The following is a 13,020-nucleotide window of genomic DNA, read 5'->3' as shown; positions in this document are numbered from 1 at the left end:
TTAAAGGGTCCTGTTGGAAAACCCTAACAAGTTTTAACTGCTAGATATTTTTCTTTTATAAATGGCTAAAATGGTATTAAAAAAAACAAGAAAAATATGTGATATCTTTCTTTTGGCTTTTTTTATTATTATTTTAATATCTTAAATATCTTGATTTGATTCTCAAAGCTCAAAATCTTTATGGTAATCACCAATTAAAGGGGGGGGTCCTCTTGGAAAACCCTAAACAGTTTTAACTGCTAGAAAAAAGAAAAAAGAAAAAGAAAAAGAAAAAGAAAAATCTTAGTAAGGGTGTGAGTGAGTTGGGTTTTTTTCCAAAGTTAAAAAGCCAAGGTCTTTCTTTTATTTGCTTCTTATAAGCGCTTGGGTTCCGCCACCCGCCGCCTGGTTGAAACAAGAACAAAGGAGAGGCTTTTGGGTCTATCTTGTATTCCAAAGTCCTCCTCTTTTGCGTTTATATTAACGATAACGATACCAATCTCTCGTTTGTTTCCATTATTTCCGAAGGAAAAAGAGAAAAAGAAGAAAAAAAAGGGAAAAAGTTGCATTGCTTTTGCAGTTTGGCCTTTACTTTGCTTTCATATTCTGTGTAGCCTTTTGACGATACCCAGTTAAGTATTTATGTGGTGTTTGTGAACCCACATCAAATCCCAGAGAGCAAAGCATAGCGGGAGACAGAGACCTTTGTAAACACCGCCATTGTTAACAAGGTTTGATTTTTCTCTTATCTTCATCCCTCTTTATCTATCCAGTATGTACCCATAATATATATGCAGATTAGCCTCTCATTGGGCATTGATGCTTTGTTGCATTTTTATTTATATTATCTTTGGTTTTATCAGACCAAAACACCAACTGGGTCTTACTAGCTGTAAGCCTATAATTAGTGCTAGGCGCTACTTCTTCCTGCTATCACATCTATTCTGCTTTGGTTTGTCTCAGTCTTAGTGATGTTGGGTTTTCTCAGATTTTGATAGCAGCAGTCAGCAGAGGACGGTTCTTTTTTTGCGGAAAAGATAACCTTTTTATAACGAAAGTAGACAAAATGAAGTACGTATTGGTGACGGGTGGTGTTGTCAGTGGACTCGGCAAAGGGGTCACAGCTAGTAGTATCGGATTGCTCCTTCAAGCATGTGGCCTTCGTGTTACATCTATCAAAATTGGTACCTTTCTCTTTACGAGTTTCCTCAGCTGGTTTTGGTTTAAATATGCAAATCCTAATACCTTTTGATGAGTATACGAAACAAAATTGCAACGTTTCTTTTTCGTTGTACTTGGACTGATGTCATTTTAATAAATTCTAACTTTCTCACAGTACAATTTGCAATTTGTTCTTCCACTAGCTTAGTTTTTTTTTAAATATAGTTGTGTTGTATATTGGATGTAAATTTCTCTAAATAGAGAAGGTATCTTAGTCAATCATAAAACACTTCACTTCACCTTGGCCTCAGCCTTTGTTCAGGTGTTAGAGATAGAGCTTGGATATTAGGATATTTCTTGCTTGTGATGTATCTGACTTATTGATATTTTACCACATGTCCTTATACCACTTGATAATATTTTTATTTTTACAAGGAAATATAAGTTTTAATGCTTCTTCACACATCAATAGTTTATATCGTACTTACTAATGCTGAATTGTATCTGTGTATGCAGATCCCTACTTGAACACAGATGCAGGGACAATGTCTCCTTTTGAGCATGGGGAGGTGTTTGTCTTAGATGATGGTGGCGAGGTAAATTGCCTAATAAACAGATCCAATATTGCATGCTGTTGTTTTAACTTTTGTGGGTTTTTGGTGCTTTCTATTGTTATCTTTAGATGTGGCTGATGCTCTAATTTTAGTGGTGACAGAGAGTGGTTATGACTCGCTTTTTTGGTTTTTGAAGGTGGACCTTGACCTTGGAAACTATGAGCGGTTTCTAGATCTCACTTTGACCTGCGACAACAATATCACAACTGGAAAAATTTATCAGGTTACTTGACTTCCTCCTTTCGGTTTGTGGAGCCATGTTTAACGTTTGGATATAACTGAAGAAATCATGTGAGCTATGTATGTCAAACCACTTGCTTCATTTTTAATTCTTCTCTTGGTTGTTTTAACAGCATGTTATTGACAAAGAGCGAAGGGGAGATTATCTTGGACAGACTGTCCAGGTAGATTTCAACATTCTTATTTTTTTGGTACCTTTCCAAGATTTGCAAAATTTATGTTGGTACCTGACTTTTATTTCTCCCCCTCACTAGATCATTCCACACGTTACGGATGCTGTCCAAGAATGGATAGAGCGTGTGGCAATGGTACCTGTTGATGGAAAAGAAGGTCCAGCTGATGTTTGTGTCATTGAATTAGGTGGAACTATAGGTACATGAAAATTTTATTTTGTTTGTTTAGGACGCGATATTTTCCTGTTACTTAATAGCTCAAAATAAAATCCTATCAAATGTTTTAAAATAAACTCTTGTTTCCCATATTGCAGGGGATATTGAATCAATGCTTTATGTTGAGGCCCTTGGCCAGTTTTCATATCGTATAGGTAAGGTCACGAGCTCAATGAACATGGCACTTTATTTTACATATTCGTTTAAACTAAATTTTCTATGTCTTTGATTAAACTGGTTTTCCTTAATAATTTGCTTCTTGTGATAGGCCCTGAAAATTTCTGCTTGATTCATGTCAGCCTTGTGCCAGTTATCAATGTTGTTGGTGAACAGGTGCTCCAAATAGTGTTGATTAATGCTATATTTTATATGCACTGTGCAGGCTAATGGTTCCATTAATATGGAGCGTGCCAAAGCATAGTCTATGCACATTTTGGACTAATTTTCAGTCATATACCTGCTCTAATTAAATTTTTATTTAAATATTCAATTTGTAGAAAACAAAGCCTACACAGCATAGTGTCAGGGAACTCAGAGGACATGGTTTGACACCCAATATTCTAGCTTGTAGGAGTACAAAGGTCTTGTCTTCTGCCTTTCTCTCCAAATATATTTTTTAGTTGTATGTTGGTGCAGAGTCTCAAGTTTCTTCTTTCTATTTGTCTTTGACAGCCACTTGAGGAGAATGTCAAGGCAAAACTTGCTCAATTTTGCCACGTGCCGGTACTATAACAATATAACATGAATGCTAATGTTCCTCATTTGACCTTAACTATTATTTACTAATCAGCAAACTACCTTTTACAGGCCGAAAACATTGTCACTCTTTATGATGTTCCAAACATTTGGCACGTCCCTTTGCTTTTAAGAGTAAGTATAGTGTGTCTGAAAATTAAATTTATTTATACTTATTTACAGCAAGAATCCATTTTTTGAACTTTTGTTCATCTGTTGTCAAAAATAGGATCAGAAAGCACATGAAGCAATCTTGAAAGGATTCAACCTACTAGGGTTTGTCTTACAAACTCATTCTTTGTTTGCTGTATAATCTCTTTCTTTCCTCTGCTGCATGGATGCTCTCCTTTCTATGGTCTACCAGCAACATTCATGTGCTGCTGCAAGCTTGCCTTTAACCTTTCCTTTATTTAACAGTGTTGCTAGAAAGCCAAATTTGAAGGAATGGACTGCCAGGACAGAAATTTCTGCGACTTTACATGATCCAGTGGGCTTTCAAGATCAAGACTTGGTTATTTCTTTTATCTGTGTAATGCCAGTATCTTGCTCTTAACTGTCTTGTGCATTACAGGTGAGAATTGCAATGGTTGGAAAATACACAGGTCTTTCAGATGCTTACCTCTCTGTTTTAAAGGTAAATTGTTTTGTAAACATATTTTTGACACCTTATAACATGGGTTGTAAGGTCTAAAATTTGTGAGATCGGATTATGATGTCTAGCTTCATGTGCCAGGCTCTTCTGCATGCTTCTGTTGCATGCCGCCGGAAACTTGTTGTAGATTGGGTTGCAGCGGGTGACCTTGAAGATGTTACTGCTAAAGAGGTTTGCACTGATTTTAACTTACCATATTGCCAAAATTCATTTAGTTTATTTGTTATTTAATTTACTAATTTATGCTTGCAGGCCCCTGAGGTTTATAAGGCTGCATGGGATCTTTTGAAGGTGATCCTGCTTTTATAATTGATTGCGTTAAATGTTCCTTTTTGTTAATATTTTGTTGGTTGTATATTCAGAGTGCTTTTCCTTCATTGATCCTCTAAACATCCTTCATTTCAGGGTGCTGATGGTGTTCTAGTTCCAGGAGGATTTGGCGATAGAGGAGTGCAAGGGAAAATTCTTGCAGCAAAGTATGCTCGAGAAAACAAAGTTCCATTCCTTGGCATATGCCTGGGAATGCAAATTGCTGTCATCGAGTTTGCACAATCTGTTCTTGGTATGGTTGATGCTAACAGCACAGAGTTTGATCCTGAAACTACAAGCCCTTGTGTCATATTTATGCCAGAGGTATGTGATCCCACAGTAGTTGATAAAGTGATATAACCTTTAATACTCGATTTGTTTAAAAAAAATTCTAAAGCTAGTTTCTTTTCAACAATAAGGGCTCAAAAACTCATATGGGAGGAACTATGCGTCTGGGATCAAGGAGGACTTACTTCAATGTTGCTGACTGCAAATCAGCAAAACTGTGAGGACTTCAAAACTGTTTAACCTTATATCTTTTATATATATATATATATGCATATGTACGTGTCTTCATAAACTTCATGACTCCTCCAATAAGTACTGGAATGGTTAGCAGCAATTCTTATGCTATTAGAAACTAGATTACTAATATTGTATTTTGTTGAATCCTCATTATACATTCTTCAGTTATGCTAATATACCAACATGGTTTGGGTTTATGCTTAGGTATGGGAATGTGGCGTTTGTTGATGAACGACATAGACATAGATATGAGGTAAGTTTGTTCATGCTCTACTACATGTAATCAACATGCCTTCTACATAACAGACAGGCTATATGATATAGAAGAGGAACTGTCTTGAATTGTCTTCTCTTTAGTTAAGAAGGCTTTGTTTGTGCTATGTAGGTCAATCCTGATATGATATCACAACTTGAAAATGCGGGTTTATCATTTGTTGGCAGAGATGAAACTGGTCAGCGCATGGAGGTAAGCATATGTTGACATGCTGTATATGAACCCAAGTGCCTGAATTACGAGAGTCCTCCATAATTCAGCTTGATAGTTTATTCTATTTTTAGCAACTGTGAACTTTAATTAGTTATTACCTGCAGATTGTTGAGCTGCCTTCCCATCCATACTTCGTTGGGGTTCAGTTTCATCCTGAATTTAAGTCAAGGCCAGGGAAGCCTTCTGCTCTGTTTTTGGGTATTTTTCTTTTTCCTTTTTCCCCTGCTTTGGAATCTCTCTTTGAATGTTACATACTGAAACAATTAAGCTATGGGGAAGACTTGCAACGATGAGAAAACTCTTGCATCAACTGTTGGTTACTCTGTTATGTGACTTGCAACGATGAGAAAACCCTTGCATCAACTGTTGGTTACTCTGTTATGTAAATAACTCAAAATGGCTTTTACTTAATGAAGTTGTGTCTAGTTTGGCTAACGCGAATAATGTCTTCTGTTACAGGACTAATAGCAGCATGCAGGCATTCAAATACAATTCTTCAAAACAATGGGCATGTAGTAAAGCCAGTTACAAATGGGATGAGTAATGGACACGTAATGGTGAAAACCCACCAAAATGGACATGCTTTTAAGACGTCCAATGGCTTGCTAAATGGTGTGTATAGCAATGGTAATGGCGTCCACTTGTAAGAGAAAGTTGGTGATGGCCTCGTGGTATTGTTTCTCCGGAAGTGCTTTTGGTAGCTGACGGTTTTCTGTACAGACGCTGAGCATGGATAGATGGTGTAGCTCTAGAGGACTCGTCTTCAGGATTAAGCTGGATTTTGAATTTTGAACGACACAGCTGGTAATTCCGAGAAGATTTGGCTTGAAGTGTGATGTTGCTCCATTGAACTCTTTGTTTTGTTTTGTTTTTTTTTTAGTATGAGGACTTTTTGACTGTTGGCCTTGGAAAAGAGGAACATTTAGGCAACATTTCAATATATGTTTTAAAGAACTAACATGTTTGAATGTTTCCTTCTCTAAATAAGTATTAAAGAGACCTGTGTCCCTTAGAAATTGTAACTTTTATTTCGTTTTATTTTAGATCAAATAGACATTTCGAAGTGGAGGGATTTTTGTTTGGGAAATAATCTTTAGGGGAGAGATCACTAATTGGTGCTAGTGTATGACAATTTATCTTTTCTGTTTGCATAAATGCAATAATCAATATAATCATGCTCTTAATCCACCATGCTCTTGAGTTGCTTCTGTCTCACAAGCTACTGTGAAGGATTGTGATCTCTCCTTACAGATTATTCGGATCTACTTGCCAATTTTGACAAAAAGAAGAGAGATTTTGTCACTCTTCCAATTTCTAAAGCAGTGAAAATTTGTGCATTGCTAAATGCTGGCCGCATCTACCATGAAGCTAAGAACACATCTCAAAGGCACCCATAAGATAGCGAATTCTACGTCAAACAGACAATGTGCCATCCAATCCAAACTTCTTCGAAGATTTATGATTTAAAAAGTTTTGGCCGTTTTGGTTCCTATTACTCTTTGAATGCAGTACTTAGAACAAAACCTTTCTGCGGTTTCTGGACGAGCAGGATCTAAGAACTGCAGCTAATGACACGGGAAGAAGGTTGGGGACTCAGATCTCAGCCCAGTTTCAGACAGAGCAATTTCTCCAATATGCGTTCTTGTCCTGAAGAAACAATTTTGATCTTCGTTGCATGAATATGTAACGACTCATAACGTTTTTTCTTTATTTTTATTTTTCAAGGATATGTGAGGAGCAAGAAAGAACATAATCATTAAAGCTAAGATTTATCTTTAAAAAATGTTTTACTTAGTTATTAGTGCTTGATTTATATTCTTCCACCCTTTTCTTTTCCTTACATCTATTTTCTTTCTCACTCCTCAAATTCCCTTTCCTGTTTAATCCAAATAAAATAAGATTGTTACCAAATGCACCCCAAGTACATGAAAGCCTCAGGCGTAGAAAATATAAGTGGGATACTACATGACGTGTTGACGTATAAAAAAAGAATGTAAATATCTTCTGCATTTTCTGAAAGAAAAGACTTAACTAGTGACCTAATGTAAAACCGGCAGAAAATCTTGCCATGTAAAGGCAGCTACAATTATAGATTTGATAAATTGTATGAGGTGTCTTTATTGATGGATTTAATCTGCCAATTGCGATTGGCACTGCTTGGATCGACTGTGGATATATGCAAGTTCTTCTTGTGGAAGTCATACAGAGTACGCCGGTGGCCAACGCTAATGTATGTTATGCCTGCTTTCTCAATCTGCTGATATAAATGAGCCTGCCAACAGAAGCACACCCAGGAGAACCTCACTACAACTTTGAATTATACGAACAGGATATTGAATGAGTTGAATAAAACAATACTTTGTAAAGACTAGATTATTCATTTCTGGTGTTTCGTATGCATAGCGCAAAAACAGACAAAATGTAGCATGTAGGTAATAAGGTTTACTATGAAGGTGTCCAGTGTGTTAGGGACAATTCCTGAAGATACTCTTGAAAGTCTTAGGAAAGAGAATGGTAGCGTAGAATATGTGAACTCCTTTAGCTGAAGCTTACCCAAGATTAGTTATAAAACTTGCATCATCAATTCAAAAGACAGGATAATTTCTAGTAAATGAATACCTCATTTGCTTCATCTAAAGCACTGGTTGATTCATCCAGCAGAACCAATTTTGGTTTTGAAAGCAGTAGACGTGCAAAAGCAAGGCGTTGCTGCTCTCCAAGGGAGAGAACACTAGACCATTCATATGAAGTATCCAAACTACTGAATCGGGCTAATATATAACCAAGTCGGACATCCTCCAAAGCCTGTATCAGGTCCTCTGTTGTGGGCTTACTAGGCTTTTCACTCGTATTTTCTAAGTTTGGTGCCTGCATCAAGAAAGGAAGTGAACCTGCAAGAATTACAAAATCAATTGTCACAGCTGATTATAACTTCTCAGTACACACACCATGATATATTGAGATCAAAATGTAAATCTACAAATAGAGAATGATATACAAGAATGCAGACGCGATAAAACCTCCAAGATTATTTGAGCATTATCAATTATGTGGTACTTACTATCCCATCCAGATAAAACGGGATTTCTTGAATGAAATATTAAGTCTTATGCCCTGAAGATTATAGCTAAATCTTCAACTTGCAGACAATTAGAGTAGGTGTCCTATTCTCTTAAAAAATATATATAGGAGTGCAAAAGTACACCCCTTGATAGAGTAGACTAGTGTTGAAGCTAGTCCGTTCACAAGAGACAACATGCAGAAGTACCATAAAATTAATCTGATTGAGGACACATATCCTTGATCTTCAGCAAAAACCTTGTTTCCACAGAGTGGATACTCTTTTGGAATCTGTTTGTTATTTTCTTAAACAACTCAGTCAATTTCACATGCACAGGAAAATTACGAAAGTTTGGCATTCCAGTTGTTACACATAGGTATACAAGGGTAAACGACTTTTCCTGTAAATGAAAATTGTTTCCCCCTATTTTCTTTATTTTTCCTTTTTTAGGGGAGTTGTTTAAAAAGGATTTCCAAAATCCTAACAACAAAAACATGCTCTATAAATAAAATTAGGAGAAAAATGCTCCCAAAAATCTAAGTCATAAATGCTTTTAAAAATGTGCCAAAAAGATTTGAAGTACATACCAGTTGGTTTAGTACTCTCCGATGTTGAAACCGCATCATCAGCCCATGTAGGATAGAGCAATTGTTGGCGAAGTGTTCCCAATACCATATATGGTCTTTGAGGAAGGAAAAATATGCCTTTATAATTCCTACTTGAGGGCCTTCCAAGTTCCCCATATTTATCATTAGCAGTATCTACCTTAAGGGGAGCTACACCAGAGGAAATGGACGGTTGATGATCTTCTTCGCCATCTTTCACATAGAATTTGATCTCTCCTTTTCCAGTACTCCAAAGACCAGACATAGCTCTTAACAAAGAAGTCTTACCACTCCCACTTGGTCCTGTTACCTATTAAAGTGATCATATACCAGAAAAGTTCTTCAGCATTTACTGGGTCAAAAGATTTATCTAGTAAACTCATGATAAATTCAATATCACAATGGAATTACTAACCAATAAGTGCTCATTGTTGTTGATTAGCAATGATAAGTCCCTAACCAATGTAGTACTACTTGGTGTCTGCACAGTCAAATTCTCTATATCCACTAACTTTTGTTGCTTGTTGTTTATGGGAATGGATCCATTTGAATCCAGTTCAGCTAAACTTTCAACGTTACAATATATAAGATGTATCCCTTCTAAGGGATCAGAACGGCGTTCAAAGTTGCTGGTATCCAACACATCATCAAATTCACCTGCATGTGTTGGATATCACGAGGTAAACAAGTGTGCAAAGTGGAATAAATGCTATAAAAGATCTTGTGTGGAACCCATAAAGAAAACATTACAATATTTCAGATCATGAGTAAATTTAGGGACGGAGTTAATAGAATTAGGCAGAATAACAAAATACAAAGTATAATGAATCTGTAAATGATGGAATAAATCTAATTAACTTGAAGAGTATAGCAGGCTTCTACTGTTAAATGCAACATAAAAGATATGGTGAAAGGTAGAAAATTCAAGTTGTGAGATAGTAAAAAAAATTCGGTCACATTCTAGTAGTTTTACATCCCTAGTCACCAAATATTATTGAAGAAGTTTACATATCACCTGAAAATATAGAAACAGTTAAAACTGTGTGCACAAACAATGTCTGTAATCATCTGAATGAATCTAGGAAGGAAAATGAATATGGATAGAAAAAGAAAAAGGGTTATCTTATGTCAATTTCTTTCTTGAAGACTACCCATATTCATTCAATTTTTCAAGACCCCATATAGCATCAACCAAATTAGCCAGCTTTCTTATAAAGTTATCTGGTCAGAGAAGACATACGCAACAGATCCTAGTTATAGTAAATAGAGTGATAAGGATGGAAAGGCAGTACCAAGTCGATCAATTACAGCTGAAAATGCGCTGATAGCCTGAAATTGGTACACAATAAGGGAGAAGTCTCCAAGAATATGATTGAAAGCAGATACTGACTGATTAATGACACCAAACTCAATTTTTCCTGAGAAAAACATAGGAGCAACAACAGCAACGGGAAGAATCTGAATAAGATAGCGGTATCCATTGGTGAAAAACTCGAGATTTCTTGAAGATATCAACAATTTCTGCAAGTTAGGAATAGGAATTAAAACATAATCATATGGAACCACATGACATAAAAATCTACATGTCCAGTAATTGTAAATCAGTAAAACTATCAACTGCAAACAAAACTCGTGGGCATCTGTGTACTTTAAATTCAATCATGCAAGGAAAGAAAGGAAAAAAAAATGCTCATCTTCTCTCAGTAGATCTATAGAAGGGGGAAGTCCTAAGTATGATTCTTCGGCATATTTATAGTAAATGCACACAGAAACAATATTGTATTAACTAAATTCAATGAGTGAGAGAAAAGGGAGTCCTCAATGTAAAGGCTAATGACTACATGGAGAGAAAACTCAAGTAAATGAAAACAGAAGAAAACTAAAGTCATTCATACACTCAGATTTTCAAAAGCACTTTTGAAGCGTTGCAGCAAAAGTTGCATTTCATTTTCTTCACCACTATAGAAAGCAATGGATTCAGCATTTTCTCGCACGCGCACAAGTCCATAACGAAAATCAGCCTCCTTTTTCTCTTGTAAGAAGTTTAAAGAAACCAAACCCTGAAAACACAAATACAGAGTTTCCATTAAATCGAGTTGGTATCCTGTATTATTGCCAACTATATCAACCGTATATAACATGGGAAATGGTTCTTTGTTAAACAGAGTTACAAATATTACCCTTCCAAGATAGACACTAATAGCTGTTCCACCAATCGAATACACAAGAAGGACAACAAACAGTGGAGGGTAGATACCAAATAAGATGTTACTGAATGATATGAGATCTATCACAGCATTGAAAAGTGTTAAGGAGAAGGATAGGGCAGTTCCCGTGAAAGAACTTAGATCATCAACAATGCGCTGATCAGGATTATCAATAATTGATTGGGATTGAATTCTGTAAAAGGTTTGGTTGCTTAGGTAGCGGTCCATGTAATATTTTGTCATCCAAGATCTCCACCTCAAAGAAAGAGTTTCTCTTGCATAATCTCGCAACACAAAAATCTGCACAACAGTTTTCAACATATGAAACAAATATGTCAGTAAACCAGGTCATTGTTTCAATGGAACTGCATAAGCAAACAAATCAACAATAATAGTACGAATACGAACCCAGTGGTTGTGGTTAAAATGCAAAGTGGAAAGTTATGGACAGAATACCCAAAACAAAAACAAAAAACTACAATGCATATAGTAGCTTGTATATATGTTTTTTTTTTCCACTGTGGGTTGCTGTGTAATTTACTGACAGAAGCTTATGATAACTACCTTTTTTATTTTACTCGGTGGGTTGTGCTAATTTCAGGCTTGTTTGTTTGTGGTGATTAAAGAAGGATGAAGAGTAAGGAAACAAAAAAGCAGAGGGATGGATACCTAAGTGAAAGTGCAGCAATTGGTGCTCACCGGAATTCCACCAGCAAAGGCACCCAAGTAGTAAAGTAGCTGCTTTGTGAATTGCTCTTGGTCCTTGTCTTTATATCATCATCACCATCCAATTTTCAAGCAAAAAAGAACAAAATTCAGTAAATAAACTTATTACCAGTACCTATAAGATTAACAAAATGAGCACAAAAGGGAAAGATGGTGGGGAGAGAGAGAGAGAGAGAGAGAGAGAGAGAGACTGGCAAGGGCGTTATAGAAGTCGCGGCCCAGGAAATTGAAGCCGACACTGATGCCAGTGGTGGCGAGAGTGAGAGCGAAGACTGCGCCCAGCTGCATCCTCGCTTGTTCCTTGTCGTCCGATGACCAGTAGGGAGCTGCCACTTTCCAGAATCTTCGGATCAGCGTCTGTAATTCAGGCACCTCTCTCTGGTGTAAAGTGAACCACTTGGAAGTGAGGAAGAAGAAGAATCAAAGCGAAGAGAGCAAGCAGAGACAGAGAAACAAAGAAGCAACGGACCTTATCTGCAGTTGGGGGCGCTGGTGGTGGTGGTGGTGAGGCCGAGGCAGCTGCACAACGCCATAAAGATCTCGAAGAAGAAGAAGAAGGTGATACGACGTCGTCGCTCCTCTTTCTCCTCCTCCTCCTCCTCCACTGGCTGCTGCTGCTTCTAGTGGACATGGTGGCCACTGATGGAAATCTGGACAAGAAGGGGAGACTAGCATGTGCTTTAACTCCAACTCTAAAATGCTGGGAATGGCGATGGTTGAAGTTAAAGGCTGAGGAGCAGAGTGAGATACACTGTGATTGCGCCTGTATTATCATTTTTCCTTCTTTTTGCCTTCTCTTAAGTTCTAACTAACTATCTTTCTTCTTTTCCTTTATTTTCTGGTTGTCATTTTTTCCTGCCTATTTTCCTTCCATCCAAACAGTTTCTTTTCTCTTCTAAATAATAAGCAAGTCTAGTGAATTATCATCTCGGAAAGTTTTTATCCTACGAATGACCCCAATTATGCCACGCCACCCTCCCTCCCCTCCCAATTTCTTCTTTTTCTTTTCTTTTTATCCATTAAAAATCCACAATTCATTTTATAAATACTAAATTGGCTAAAAGTTTTCATCTTTCTCCTTCCCTCTTTAAAATGAAGGAACTTTTAATTATAGTACATAGCTGCAGACGAGTTAGTCAGGCAATCCACCTGTCACGTTGCACCCGAGTTCGAATTTCTTACCTTGTAATTTAGCGTAATTTAGAATCTTGAATTTCTATAAAAAAAACAAAATGAGTGTATTCTTTTTATCAGTCCCCTTTTATTGAGGGATCCCTTAAATAATTATTTAAGGGACACCCTTTAGGGTATCTTACGATTTTTTTTTTCA

General features: G+C 36.8%; 2 protein-coding genes across 2 annotated transcripts; one reads left to right on the top strand and one right to left on the bottom strand.

Moving 5' to 3' along the window:
* The first annotated feature begins 342 nt into the window (after positions 1-342).
* LOC110746477 (uncharacterized) lies at positions 343-6,107 on the top strand. The gene is made up of 22 exons (XM_021946708.2): positions 343-710; positions 968-1,163; positions 1,657-1,736; positions 1,891-1,977; positions 2,108-2,158; positions 2,249-2,366; positions 2,482-2,538; positions 2,652-2,716; positions 2,881-2,964; positions 3,056-3,106; positions 3,191-3,253; positions 3,348-3,394; positions 3,536-3,605; positions 3,690-3,752; positions 3,852-3,941; positions 4,023-4,061; positions 4,176-4,403; positions 4,499-4,584; positions 4,809-4,857; positions 4,990-5,070; positions 5,196-5,289; positions 5,551-6,107. Exons 2-22 carry the CDS (start codon positions 1,046-1,048, stop codon positions 5,736-5,738), a joined length of 1,809 nt encoding a protein of 602 aa, XP_021802400.1. The 5' UTR covers positions 343-710; positions 968-1,045; the 3' UTR covers positions 5,739-6,107.
* Positions 6,108-6,991: 884 nt separating this feature from the next.
* ABCD2 (ABC transporter family protein) lies at positions 6,992-12,611 on the bottom strand. Its single transcript, XM_021946710.2, has 10 exons — positions 12,160-12,611; positions 11,882-12,068; positions 11,664-11,731; positions 10,938-11,264; positions 10,653-10,817; positions 10,050-10,278; positions 9,173-9,414; positions 8,740-9,067; positions 7,711-7,982; positions 6,992-7,363 (listed from the first exon to the last, which is right to left on the bottom strand). Exons 1-10 carry the CDS (start codon positions 12,463-12,465, stop codon positions 7,178-7,180), a joined length of 2,310 nt encoding a protein of 769 aa, XP_021802402.1. The 5' UTR covers positions 12,466-12,611; the 3' UTR covers positions 6,992-7,177.
* Between the last annotated feature and the right edge of the window lie 409 nt (positions 12,612-13,020).

This window comes from Prunus avium, chromosome 4, assembly GCF_965620075.1.
Source record: "Prunus avium chromosome 4, drPruAviu1.hap1.1, whole genome shotgun sequence".
NCBI classification, from domain to species: Eukaryota; Viridiplantae; Streptophyta; class Magnoliopsida; order Rosales; family Rosaceae; genus Prunus; species Prunus avium.
The sequence above is the reverse complement of the archived record's forward strand: the minus strand, read 5'-3'. Positions and strand labels throughout refer to the sequence as shown.